General features: G+C 49.7%; 3 protein-coding genes across 3 annotated transcripts; 2 read left to right on the top strand and 1 right to left on the bottom strand.

The window, feature by feature from the left end:
- The first annotated feature begins 249 nt into the window (after positions 1-249).
- On the top strand, positions 250-3,697 carry LOC136538734 (uncharacterized). Its single transcript, XM_066530696.1, has 8 exons — positions 250-593; positions 740-884; positions 979-1,147; positions 1,878-2,148; positions 2,239-2,501; positions 2,578-2,793; positions 3,004-3,115; positions 3,219-3,697. The coding sequence occupies exons 1-8, from the start codon at positions 443-445 to the stop codon at positions 3,260-3,262; spliced, it is 1,371 nt and encodes a 456-aa protein (XP_066386793.1). The 5' UTR covers positions 250-442; the 3' UTR covers positions 3,263-3,697.
- Positions 3,698-4,653: 956 nt separating this feature from the next.
- On the bottom strand, positions 4,654-5,547 carry LOC136538733 (mitochondrial import inner membrane translocase subunit TIM23-2-like). Its single transcript, XM_066530695.1, has one exon. It carries the CDS (start codon positions 5,427-5,429, stop codon positions 4,842-4,844), a length of 588 nt encoding a protein of 195 aa, XP_066386792.1. The 5' UTR covers positions 5,430-5,547; the 3' UTR covers positions 4,654-4,841.
- Positions 5,548-8,200: 2,653 nt separating this feature from the next.
- Positions 8,201-9,969, top strand: LOC136538732 (uncharacterized). The gene has a single exon (XM_066530694.1). The coding sequence runs from the start codon at positions 8,446-8,448 to the stop codon at positions 9,631-9,633; it is 1,188 nt and encodes a 395-aa protein (XP_066386791.1). The 5' UTR covers positions 8,201-8,445; the 3' UTR covers positions 9,634-9,969.
- The last annotated feature ends 3,267 nt before the right edge of the window (positions 9,970-13,236 follow it).

Raw genomic sequence — 13,236 nt, 5'->3', positions numbered from 1 at the left:
CCCCACATGTCACTGAGATGGAGGTTGCGTGTTAAACTGCTCAATGCCGGTCAAAACAGCCTTGTCCCCGTCTAGGTGCAAAAAATGAACGGTTTTGACAGTTGATGTTTTGGTATCAGATGATTTTGTAGTTAAGAATTAAAATTAGATCGATCTAATAGTTGAGAGGTTGGACTTAATCCGACAACAGGGCCTCGTGGCTGGTCTAGTGCGGCCCAGCCAACCGTTCGGCACGCCGGCACGCCGCACGCGCACACGGCACACCGCGGCCAGACCACCAGAGTGCCTCCAGTGCCCACTGCTGCCTCGCCACCAAAATCCCGTCGGGAGTCGGGACGACGAAGAAGCCAAGCCGGTGCGCCGTATAAATCCTAACCAATCGCCACCCCCAAATCCCACCACCCTTTCCCCCTTCCACCCCTCGCGATCTCCCCGGCCCGCCATGGAGATGTTCTACTACCTCGTGTTCGGCGCGCTCGCCGCCATCGTGGCGGCGCTGGAGCTCGGCAAGTCCGGCAAGGACCGAGTCGCCACCTCCCCGGCCTTCAACTCCTTCAAGAACAACTACATCCTCGTCTACTCCCTCATGATGTGTACGCCTCCCTCCTGATTCCTGGTTCCTCCCTCGAATCCCCGTCGCGTCGCGGCACTGCGTTCTCCAGATCTGGACTGGGGGCGCAATGCCGGTGGTGTTTGGTGGTCTCTGACGTTATTGTGCTCCGGCGGATGGATGGTGCAGCTGGGGACTGGCTGCAGGGGCCCTACGTGTACTACCTCTACAGCCAGTACGGCTTCGACAAGGGCGACATCGGCCGCCTCTTCATCGCCGGCTTCGGTTCCTCCATGCTCTTCGGCACCATCGTCGGATCCCTCGCGGATAAGCAGTGCGTGCGCCCCCCTCTGCCCTGGCTGAATTCAGTCGATTTCGTTCTGTTTTGGTGGATATGGCGACGAGGCTGATGGATTTTGGGTGGTCAGGGGGCGGAAGAGGGCGTGCGTCACCTACTGCGTCACCTACATCCTCAGCTGCTTCACCAAGCACTCCCCCCAGTACAAAATTCTTATGATTGGCCGCGTCCTTGGAGGCATTGCCACTTCGCTGCTCTTCTCGGCGTTTGAGTCGTGGCTCGTCGCAGAGCACAACAAGGTAGCTGCCCAGATCCCTCTCTCCACAGTGATGCTGATACCTCGGAGATGACATGCTTTAACTTTAATCCTATAATCAGCTCTTCGTTTTCCCCTTGAAAACAGCTACTATTAGTTACATTTTGGACTTGTTTTGCTTTTGGTTTTGTCTACATTTGTTGCCAGTAGTCGGTATATAGGTTGACTGAAGCTAACAAAAGATAAAATACTTGGGAGGTTTGACTTCTAGAGTGTCAGTACACTATGTATAAAATGACTTTTCAGGTATTGAAAATTGAACTTACCTGAATTAAAATGCAATTATGGTAATATTTTTTTGGAGGCTGGTTGCATTGCAGAACACAGTGCATCAAGATCACTTGCCAGCAGTCCATTTATTTTCTCTTTTGTTTGATTTGAACCTTGTCGCAGATCTGGACTATCTGGTGTTCACATGCTTGATCAGAACAAGCCAGCAACTTAAAACTGTGGCCCAGTCCATTAGATATTTCAGGATGATGGACGCCCTGCTGATAATTAGTACATTTCTGTGCTGAAATGTACAAGTATCATGAGAAGTCCATTGCTTGGATATCAATGCAATGCACTGTTCTTTTTGTCTCTAATCAATGTTTCTCTTTTTATTCTTCTATATTCTAATGATAAGCCATTGATGGCATTGTTTTGTCAATTCCTACAGTTTCCCTTTTGTTCTTGCTGACAATGGGCAAATTTACACTGTTATTGTACAGAAAGGATTTGATCCACAATGGTTGTCGATAACATTCTCCAAGGCTATATTTCTTGGCAATGGTCTAGTGGCCATTATTGCTGGGCTATTTGCAAATTTTCTTGCTGATAACATGGGTTTTGGTCCTGTGGCTCCATTTGATGCTGCTGCTTGCTTCCTAGCAATAGGAATGGCAATTATCTTATCATCATGGGGTGAGAACTACGGAGATTCATCTGACAGCAAGGACTTGATAACCCAGTTCAAGGGTGCAGCTAAAGCCATTGCTTCAGGTAGATTTTACCTGTCCTAGCTTAGGAAAATGGAATGATAAATTTAGTGAGTTTAAAATTGACATGGAAAGAACTCTCTTGAAATTTCAGACGAGAAGATTGCATTGCTTGGAGCCATACAGTCATTGTTTGAGGGATCAATGTATACTTTCGTTTTCCTGTGGACTCCTGCTCTGAGCCCAAAGAATGAGGAAATTCCTCACGGCTTCATATTTGCTACTTTCATGCTTTCCTCGATGCTGGGTAGTTCAATTGCTTCTCGTTTGTTAGCTCGGAAGCTGAAGGTTGAAGGTTATATGCAAATCGTGTTTTCTGTATCGGCCTTTACTCTTTTCCTCCCCGTTGTCACTAATGTAAGTCGGTTGATCACATCGTGCAGTCTCTCTCTCTCCCTCTCTAACACTAACATTGCCTGTTTATGTTTTACAGTTCCTAGTACCTCCCTCTGGGGAGAAAGGCGGTAGCATTTCGTTAGGAGGCTGCTTACAGCTTCTTGGTTTCTGTACCTTTGAGTCATGTGTTGGTATATTTTGGCCATCAATCATGAAGATGAGATCGCAATATATTCCTGAGGAGGCAAGAAGCACAATCATGAATTTCTTCCGTATACCACTCAACCTGTTTGTTTGCGTGGTGCTATACAATGTAAGTAACCAAAAAAACTTGAGAGAAACTCCTATTTCCAGAATCATGTTTTTTTTTTTATAAAAAAATTACTAACAATGAAGGAACTCAAGGAATCCATAAAGCTGTTCAGCTGAAACATGTGGATAAATAGAAGTTCCTCTAAATTTTGGTCTATATATTAGGACGTCTTGTCTCAATTATTCTTATTTTCTTACAAATGTCGTGCAGGTGAATGCATTCCCAATAACTGTCATGTTCGGCATGTGCTCCATTTTCCTTTTCATGGCAGCAATCTTGCAGAGGCGCTTAATGGTTGTCTCTGATCTTCACAGATCGACAAGTATGTTCACATTGCTCTATGCTAATACCTGAAATACCATTTTTTCCACCTTCGAATCAGATGCTGATCTTCTCGGTTTCTAACTGTGATAATTTTCCTGCAGAAGACGCAGAGATGACTGCGGAAGATGAGCCTCTGAACCCTTAGAAAACACCAAGAACATAGAAGTGAATCAGAAGTCAAAATGGCCCCAATCTTTGATTTATTCCCATGGGGTTGCTGAATAAGATCGATATCCGAAGGCTGTAATGGCTGTAACAGAATGCAGTTTAGTGTGTTATAGGATTGGTGCTAGTGCAGTTTCAAGTTTTGTCATGATAGAGAACCTGATGTCGCAAGTCCTGACAATTGTGCCACACGGCAGAGTAGAGCTCGGCATAGCCTCCCCACGCTTTCTCCATCTTTTCTTCTCGTGTTTTCTGATAGGTTTGATATTTGTATTCAAATGCCAAAAGTAGCCTGCATCGTCCATTTTGGATGCAAACGCTGAGTAAAGTGAGGAAGGCCTCATTGGCGACTGACTCTTTTTTTTGTCTAACGGATCATCTCGATCTTTTTTAACTGTTAATCTCATCAACAATCTAAAAGTAAAACGTCTTCCTTTTGTTGTTTTGTTGTGGTCACACTTGGCAATGGAGGTGTCGGTTGATAATGGAATTTTGCTGCTGTCATTAAGCCCTGTGGGTAAAAAAAAAAATTTGGTCCTACTGCCCAATCTGTAATTTCTATGACAGCACAGATTGGTTGGAAGGAATTGTTAGAAGGGAATGAGAGTTGAGAGTTAAGAGTTAAGAGATGTGTGATTAAAATTCCTTTAATTGGTTGGTGGGCATGGGAGTTCTTGTGGGAAGAAGAAGAATTCGAGGGCCTCATCTCTCACCCTTTAAACCCAGGGAGGGGTGGGAATTGAGCGAGAATTCCTTATCAACACAGGACGAGCATATACCGTTGATGATAAATTAAGTTATGATTTTCCATTCCTACACCCACCAACCAAACCAAGGCAGAAGAAACTACTTCTTGAACTCTCTCTTAAATTCCAGCACATGCCAAATAAGGGATTAGGCGTATAAATCAAGCTCCCACATCAATTCCCTCCACTAACTTCCACCTCCAATTCCCGTGCCCTTTCTCTAGACTTGCCAAACACACCATGAAGCTCTTTGCCTTTCCAATCTGTAATTTCATCTTCTGTCTTTCCAATCTGTAATTCGGTTACACATTTTTTAATTTCACAATGGTATGAAATGAGGATAATGGTGCAGACGTCCAACCTGCCTCAATTAGAACAAATCACAGCAGAATATCATATGTCGTCTCTCATCTCTGAGCAAATATTGATAGCTAATCTCACAGGCACTAAACTTAAGGGCCCAGTTTCCAAAACTTCAGAAAATTCCACTCCACACAGCACCACAACACACATCCATTCCAACGCATCATCCACTACGAATGAGATTAGGATCTCCATCTATGATCTATCATTCTATCCTCAACATAATAAAGACATAAATAAAAGCACAAAGCAGAACTAAACATCTTGAAGCACGATGTTGCATTGCAATGCAGCTCAAAATTTCCCATTCAGCTGGTTTACATGACTAACAAAACACAGATTATCATTCAGAAAAAGTAAACCTCTTCCCTAATGGAGTAGGTATCCCGAAGAGCACTGGACCATTTCGTTGTTCGCTCATGCGAACCATTGCTACCGCAAAAAACAAGATCATATGACGTTCACGTATCTCTTGGCTAGCTGCTTGCCCCCCATGGCGGCGGCGGCGAGGATCCCGCCGAGGGCGCCTGCGACGGCGGCGGATCGCGGCCCGTTGGCGGCGCGGAAGAGCGCGCCGGTGCCAAGCCCAGCGGCGACGCTGTTGATCCAGTCGTCGCGGTCGCGGGCCGCGACCATGGCGCTCTCGATCCCGGCGTACATGAGGCCGATGACGCCCAGTGTGTTCCCGACGCGGCGGCCGGAGCTGCCGCAGGCGTTGAGCACGCGGTTGGCGCGGATCTTGGCGGTCTCCCCGGGCTCGGCGCCCCTGGCGGCGTCGCGGAGGCCCAGGGCGGCGCCGCCGACGGCGCCCGAGAGGTACCCGACGCCCGTGTAGAAAGTGAGGTTCTCACCCCACGAGCGCCGCTGCGCCAGGGCCTCCTCCTCGAAGAGGAACTCCGGCGAGGTGGGGAGGTCGTAGAGCGTCCGGTAGCTGTAGGGCATGTTGAGGTCCTGGTACGGGTTGTAGACCCGGCGTCCCGCGTCGGAGGCGTCGGCGCGGTCGTCTGATCCCGAAGGGAACATCCTAGGGTCGGCCATGGCGGCGGCGGGGGTGGAGCTGCTAGGGTTTGTGGTGGTGTCGGCGGCGGGAGGCAGGGGCCGGGGAAGTGGGGAAGGCAAGGCAACGGAGCGTTTTGGTAGCCGCCTTTTGCCAAGAGACCCCTCGATGTTTTATTGGCAGAATCTGGACACTCCATAGGCTCCAGCAGAGTTTTTTTAGGCCGTCTACTGCATAACTACGTTAACATATAATTTTTTTTAGCCGTAGGATAAAGATCTAACGGTCTTGAGTCTTCTTTTACCTCCGGTCTTCAGCCTTCTTCTACATCCAGACGCATTGCACAACTCGCCCCGCCACCGTCGGCCACCCCGCCCTAGGCCGCGGCTATGTCGGCACAAATCACAGGTAACAAAGATCCGCGGCTGTGTCGGCACAAATCACAAATCATAAGAAATATTTTTTTTCTATGAAAGGACAAGCACAAAAAATTGGTGGCGGCGCCAAAGTTAGAGAAGGAGCTCGTCGAAGTTGGAAAGATACTGGGCGCGGGCGCAGCGGCGGGGGCCCCAGTCCGACAGCCTAGGGTTCCCAGTTCCCAACGGCGGGCCACTGGTAGCCGCGCTTCTTTGATGGTGGCGTGGGGATGTGGCGCCTACAAAAAAAAAATCGTGTGCCAACTCTCGATAAAACACCCCTGTGGTGTTTAGCATTTCTATTTTTTCCCTCTTTCTATGCAGATGTTTTGAATGATTACTGGATTTTCTTTCTTGTGATCAAAGCTCGGATTTGTTGTATATATGAACATAGACGGCAGATAACATATATACCGCTGATCCTAAGCAAAATGAAGGTAAAGGAACCAAAGTTTTTAAGCATCTTGCTTTTTACGCACAACAGGCGTTTTCGCCAATGTAAATAAAAGTTTCATCTGAATTTAGGCACAACAGACAAGTATTCCTAATGACATGCCTTAGAACCGTGTTTCGTGAGCATTCTTGATCGGATATTTAGAAATCTTTTTCATTATCATATACATCTAGCCATTCCTCAACTTTTGTTTATATAATAATACGTTAATAATTACTCCTCCATTCGGATATGCAGCATATGCTACCTCGCAATTAGCAACTCGGAGCAAATGAAAATCAGCAGAACCGGGCGATAGTGGAGGGACAATTGCAGTTAGCACGCCGCCGTTTACTCGCCGCACAAGTGTGGTTTGTTGAAGAAAATCACGGAAGATATGGATATGGCATCTTCATCCACCGTGCATGATGGCCAGAGGTCAAGTCAGATTCCGGCTCTTTTTTTTTTGTTTGGTAAAGTATAATTTACATCCTCCAACTATCGCTAAAGTATAGATTTCAACCTCGAACTTCAAAACCGGATAACTTTGGCCCTCCAACTCTCGAAAAAGTTCAACTTTCAACCTTCTGGGCGGTTTTGCGTATAAACAGTACTTTTGATATTTTTAGGATTCGTCGAAATTTTATATTATTTTTTAAGCATCTTAACGTCCTCAAATGAAAAAACTCAAAACTACAAAGTTGTAGATCTCATTGAGAGCTACAACTTTGGTATAAAAAGTATTTTCATTTAACTCCATACAAATAATATATTAGTGCTCTAATGCGGCAAGCGCTAGTTGACGATTATTATGGTGCTGAAATTTTATATTATTTTTTCGAGCATCTTACTGTCCTCAAATGGAAAAACTCAAAACTACAAAGTTGTAGATCTCATCGAGGTCTACAATTTACATATAAAAATTATCTTCATCCGCCATCGTATTGAAGGGTTTTCTATTTTTTGAAATTAGAGTCTCATCACGCGACAAAATCGTTTCAAAATCGTTTGTCGCGTGATGAGACTCTAATTTCAAAAAATAGAAAACCCTTCAATACGATGGCGGATGAAGATAATTTTTATATGTAAATTGTAGACCTCGATGAGATCTACAACTTTGTAGTTTTGAGTTTTTTCATTTGAGGACAGTAAGATGCTCGAAAAAATAATATAAAATTTCAGCACCATAATAATCGCCAACTAGCGCTTGCCGCATTAGAGCACTAATATATTATTTGTATGGAGTTAAATGAAAATACTTTTTATACCAAAGTTGTAGCTCTCAATGAGATCTACAACTTTGTAGTTTTGAGTTTTTTTTTTCATTTGAGGACGTTAAGATGCTTAAAAAAATAATATAAAATTTCGACGAATCCTAAAAATATCAAAAGTACTGTTCATATGCAAAACCGCCCAGAAGGTTGAAAGTTGAACTTTTTCGAGAGTTGGAGGGCCAAAGTTATCTGGTTTTGAAGTTCGAGGTTGAAATCTATACTTTGGCGATAGTTGGAGGGTGTAAATTATACTTTACCCTTTTTTTTGCAACGTAATTCAATCTTGTTCATGAAGATTTTGGATCCTCTTGTCCTCATGGGTGGTGACTTCGTAAGAATCTACCGTCCTGTTCGTTTGAACTGTTTTTAGTTGTGGTATAATATTTTTCTGTCGTAACAAAGCAGCATTAACCACGAGTTGTCAGCAGTAGGCTTTAGTCGAACCGGGCGTAAACCATTAATTCGTTACAGCGGCTTTCGAAAAATCTTTGGGGGAGTTTGTGCTGTTATGTCCCCCAACCAACACCAACAGGTATGGGTACCTCAAGCCGGCCGGGTTGCCTTCATCGCCGGCCAAGGTCAACACCAACCAAACCGGATCGTGCAAAAAGGAACCCGTCAAAATCACGCGCGCGCATGCCGCTATGCTCCGCGTCCGCGTGATCGTGATTCCCCTTGAGACGGAGGACCTTCTGATTCGCATCGAACTGGCTGGCACGGGCCACGGGCTGACGGCCATGCCCGCGCGGCCGCGCATCACTGCATCAGCCTCGCATGTTGACTTGGGCGGGCGGCCGGGCGCTGCCTTTCCGGCCCCATTCTTTGCTTAAGTGGGCGGGCAAGCAGCGCCGTGAGCGCACAGCGCAGACAGGTTAGGGGTCAATCAGTTGGCTCGTTGCCTAGCCTCTCCTCGGAGCCTCAGCCGGGCCCGGGCATGGCGTGCGGCGGCAGGGGCGGCACGGGGTGGTCCTCGCTGCCGGCGGACCTGCTGCTCATAGTATTCACCCTCCTCCCCTCCGACGTCGACCGCATCCGCTTCCGCGCCGTCTGCGCGGGCTGGGGCGCCGCCGCCGCCGCGTGGCGCCCGCGCCCCTGGCTCGTCGGATCCCGCACCGACCGCTCCGGCCGGGGCGCCGGCGCCATGTCGTCGTTCTGGCTCTCCCCCAGCGGCGGCCTCCTGCCCTTCGCCGCCAACGTGCCACCGGGGCTGGAGTACCTCTCCTCCTCGTCCCACGGCTACCTCGCGCTCTCGGACCCGAGGATTAGCCCCAAGGCCATCCTCCTCCTCAACCCCTTCACCGGCAGGCGCGTCCACCTCCCGCCCATCGGCTTCTTCCGCAAGTGGCTCGACTTGACCACCGTCGTGCTGTCGGGCGACCCCGCCGAGGCCGCCGAGTGGGCCGCGGTGGCCGTCGGGTTCCCGACCACCTGCCTCGCCTACTACAGCTCCGCCACCGGGGCGTGGGCGCGGCTCGACTTCCGCGTGCCCGGCTACGCCGGCGTCGAGCACTACGAGGGGCGGTTCTACGTGGCCTTCAAGTCCCGGATCTGCATCTGCGAGCTCGACGGGGACGCGCCCGCGGTCATCCCGCTCGAGCACGTCGTCGACGCGGACGGCGACGCCTCGGACGACGACGACGACGACAAGCTCCCTGGCGGCGGGAGGCGCGTCGTGGACACGCACCTGGTGGAGTGCGGCGGCCAGCTGCTCCTCGTCTCGGTGCAGGACGACGTCGTGTACAACTCGGACGACGACATCGTCGACATGGCGGGCCTCGCCGTGGACGACGGGGGCAACAAGGGCGAGGACGCGCGTGCGGTGGAGGTGCACAGGGTGGAGTGGCTCGGCGATGGCGCGGTGCGGATGGTGCGCGTGCTGGACATCGGCTGGAACATTCTGTTCCTGGGGCGGAATCGCGCGTTCGCGCTCTCCGGGGCGGAGTTCCCCTGCTGCCGCGCCAACTGCATCTACCTCGTCGACCGGCAGGGCCACCCGGACGGGGTCGTCAGGGTGCTGGGCATGGACAGCCAGTGGCGGCGCCACGAGGAGACCATCTGCCCCGACGACGGATCCTCTTCGGCCGGGTGGGCTCGCCGTGGCTGGTTCCTCCCCAGCTACTAGCCACGGTGGTTATCTTGTCTTTATGCTTTCTATAGTTAGTACTTAGCAGTACAATTAGTGAACTCCTGGTGCCTCCGTTCGTTAATCCTAAAGTATGTCTACTAAAAAATCGAACGGAGGTACTTTCTGACTGCCATGAGCCGATGATACGACTTGCTGGGGGAGCCGGGGAGGGGAGGATGGGCAGCCATGGTTTATCTCGCAAGGAGGAGGGACGAAAGTTCAAGACGATCTATCGACGTTAGGATCCGGCGCTTGTTCAGGCATGTGAAAGTTTGCACTTCCCATAAATTATCTTGTATTTATGCAAAAGTCCCATCCCTGCTCTGTTATAACTCACAGAATTGAATGCAACTGTTTCTCACCATCTAGCAGCAACACTGAAATGTGCAAATAGGTCTTGATAACAAAATTGATTCAGAACAAAATCAATTCAACCGACTAGTGACAATGGTGTACTTGATAACACTACTGGCCTTGTTTGCCAATAGAAACTGGCCAGGAAAAAAACCGACTAATACCAATGTGGTAAAATAAATTTCGTTGTTGACTTAGAGCCTGTTTGATACATATAGTTAGATACTAACTGGGGATAAAAAATAACCTAAATTAGTTGATATTGACTAGTTAGATGGCTAACAACTAGTTGAAAGCTTAGGCTAAAAAACTAGACCACCTGTTAACCTTCCTGTTTAGATGCACGGGGCAAATTTTAGCTAAATTTTAGTTAGCTAGCAATTAGCAAATCTTGCTTGTTGCTGACAGTTCAAAGAGTCGCTGAGGGCAACTCCAGCATCAAATCGATCTTGGCGTGCCACATCTCATGACTACTGCAATACTGCCACCTAGCCATTTAGGGCCTGTTTGGTTCATCCCTCTCGGGCAGCTCCTGGCCCAGGTAACCATCCTAGGCGTTCAATTGGGGCTGGATGGCGTTGCCTGACTATGGCGGCAACCAAATAGCCCCTTAGAGCCTATTTCGAACAAAGAAATAGAAAACCCAGGTATAGGAAAATAAGGTAGTTGCAAAACAGAGAAATGAAAAAATAGAATTTTTCCAAGATAGTTGTTTGTAACACAGGAATGAGAAGAGATTAGTAAACTTTGAAACTTTGAAGCCGAACAAGCCGGATTTTAAGACAAGCGAACGGGGCCCTAGACTGGTTCAGGACATAGCATATAAACTAGAGAGAGAAAGCAACTTCTCTTTCGTGTGCCGTGGATGCGAGCTGCAGACTGAAGCAGGAAATGTCAATGTTGTCTCACTGTGAAGGCTAGATTAGCAATATAAGCATGTTCAGAGAGCGAGCAAAGCTGAGCGCCAAGAGTGAAAATGTTTGTTTGGCTCCTTGTGCAGGGACGTATCTAGTGCCGCAAAAACCTATTCAGAAAACGAATTGTGGATTCCACGACCTGTGAAGTTGGCACGCAGGGGGAGGAAAGTTCAGAGCTCATCATCCGTGGTTGCACCATTGCTGTCTCCTGGGCAGCCATCGGTGCGGATGTTCCGCCATCACGGCCAACCTCTGAACTTCATCAGACATCGCACCCTGATCATATCCCGAAGGAACAGTTTTGAATGGTCCTTGCGTTATGTTTCTGGCAATTGTGGAAACGAAGAAATGCAGTTGTATTCTGGAATGAAGCTCCTCAACTGCGACAGCTGCTTGCTGAATTCATGAAAGAGGCGCAGGTGTGGCGCTGCAGGCTAAAACCAGCGAGACGGTCTGTTGTCGACGCTTGGTCTGCGACTTTTGATTCGGCAATGCAAGACTAATCCATGCTTGTAACCTAAATCCCCTGACAGCTTATAAAAGCTCCTGTAAAACTAGCGTGCCGTTCTGGGCAATTACCAATAAAAATATTCAGGTGGGGGAGAAAATCCTCCCACCCCCGGTGACATTAAAAAAAACAATAAGAAGCAAAGCTGAGCGAGTGGCCACGGGACTGCTTTCCATTGACTCGAAGCTCATTTTTTGTTTCCAGCAAAAGTACATGCTTCTCCACCGTTCCTATGAAAATTTCTTTGCCGATTCCTCCGTACCAAACGCATAGTGTCATCATCAAAACAGAGGTTTGACATTCCTTTGAAATTCCTTTAAACTTCCTCCATTCCAAACAAGGCATTAGGAATTGAAAATGAATCGCCCAAAAAATTGAATAGGAATTACAAATGAATCACCGAAGGAATCGAAAAAACAAGGGTTCATTTGTGCACGAGCACGACAGTACATTGTCTCGAATAAAAGAGCATTAATTTTAAACGAACGAAATGACTTCAAAGACGAAACTAGAGTAGCATTTTAAATAATTTAATTGAAAAAAGGGAAAGCATTACGAAGGGCCGAAGGCCATGGATCGAGCACCTGCGCCTGCGTGGCGGCGGCGTCGTATCCAACACCGGGCGAGGGCAAAGCCAAGAGAGTATGTGCCAGTTTCCGGCGAGGGGCAGCTTCCGGACGATCTTATCGCGTCGCGTGGGATCCGCCTTGAGATCAATGATGACCATCCCTTGCACGCTCCTCGTATGGTTGATAGCAAAGAAGTAGACACAGGCTGCCCTGACGGCGGGGAAGCCGCTCGCCGGGAGCGCGAACGCGTGGCCCTGCGGCGCCACGAACACGGCGTAGTCCCCGGTGCTCGCCACCGCCTCCGACGCCACTGGCATGTCACCGCCGTCCGCGTCGAACACGATCTTGAACACCTTGGCGAAGTACCGGTTCGTGCGCCTCAAGAAGTAGTGGCTGCCGAGGCAGTACCCTGGGCAGTACCACGGCGACCTATACTCCTCGCGCCGCGCCACCTGCACGACCAGGAGGTCGCCGCCGCACTCCACCAGGCACTGTTGCCAGTCCCACTCCCACTCCCAATCCGGTGGTAAATAAATCTGTACCGAGCTCACCACGAGCCTCCGGGCCTCGACGTCGCATACGGCGAGCCTGCTAGGTTTTGCGAGGAGCACGTAGGGTCGCCCCCCGAAGAACTCGAGCCCCTGGTAGAGCCGCATCGGCTGGCCCTGATGGCCATGGCCGTCATCATCCAGATCAACCCATGCCCACTCGGCGTCGCCGGGGCGGCAGAAGGCGAACACTTCTCCCAGGTTGTGGGTACAGACGTCGTCCCACCTGAAGAAGGAGAACGCCGTCCAGCTGCTGGGCGGGGCGAGAGGGTCGTCGGAGAGGAAGACGTCGAACAGCAGGTAGCCAGCGTCGAAGGCAGGCAGCGGGATCTCGGCGCGGGAGATGGGGTCCCCGAGTAGGAGGCGCTCGCCCTCGTTCACGGCGAGCCAGCCGCGAGACGTGCCCCTCACGCAGGCGGGAGGCCATGCTCCATATTGACGGCAGCGGCGGCGGCGTCGACACGGACAGGCCTGACATGGGTGTGGCAGCGGCGGTGATCCACGGGCCGTACGAAGGCATGAACAGTATGAAGAGGCTCGTCGTCATCAGCAGGTTTCAAGACGAACCATGGCCGGTGCACAGCCGTGCCGGCGCCCGCGGCGACGCGCCAGTGCCGGCACACGCGGCGAAAATCGACGTGATCTGCTCATCCGCGCATCGACGTGATCCGCTGAGAAAGAAACGGCTCAAACCCCTCTTCACG

Source organism: Miscanthus floridulus, chromosome 2, assembly GCF_019320115.1.
Source record: "Miscanthus floridulus cultivar M001 chromosome 2, ASM1932011v1, whole genome shotgun sequence".
Lineage (NCBI taxonomy): Eukaryota > Viridiplantae > Streptophyta > Magnoliopsida > Poales > Poaceae > Miscanthus > Miscanthus floridulus.
Note: the sequence above shows the minus strand (reverse complement) of the source record. Positions and strands in the feature narration are given on the sequence as shown.

What these genes read in the sequence shown, in the direction of transcription:
- LOC136538733 (XM_066530695.1), bottom strand. Translation starts at nt 5,429, where the DNA reads ATGGCCGACCCTAGGATGTTCCCTTCGGGATCAGACGACCGCGCCGAC.
- LOC136538732 (XM_066530694.1), top strand. Translation starts at nt 8,446, where the DNA reads ATGGCGTGCGGCGGCAGGGGCGGCACGGGGTGGTCCTCGCTGCCGGCG.
- LOC136538734 (XM_066530696.1), top strand. Translation starts at nt 443, where the DNA reads ATGGAGATGTTCTACTACCTCGTGTTCGGCGCGCTCGCCGCCATCGTG. An exon ending in CGTCTACTCCCTCATGATGT is followed by an intron (nt 594 to 739) that starts GTACGCCTCCCT and finishes TGGATGGTGCAG; the next exon opens with CTGGGGACTGGCTGCAGGGG. An exon ending in TGATCTTCACAGATCGACAA is followed by an intron (nt 3,116 to 3,218) that starts GTATGTTCACAT and finishes ATTTTCCTGCAG; the next exon opens with AAGACGCAGAGATGACTGCG.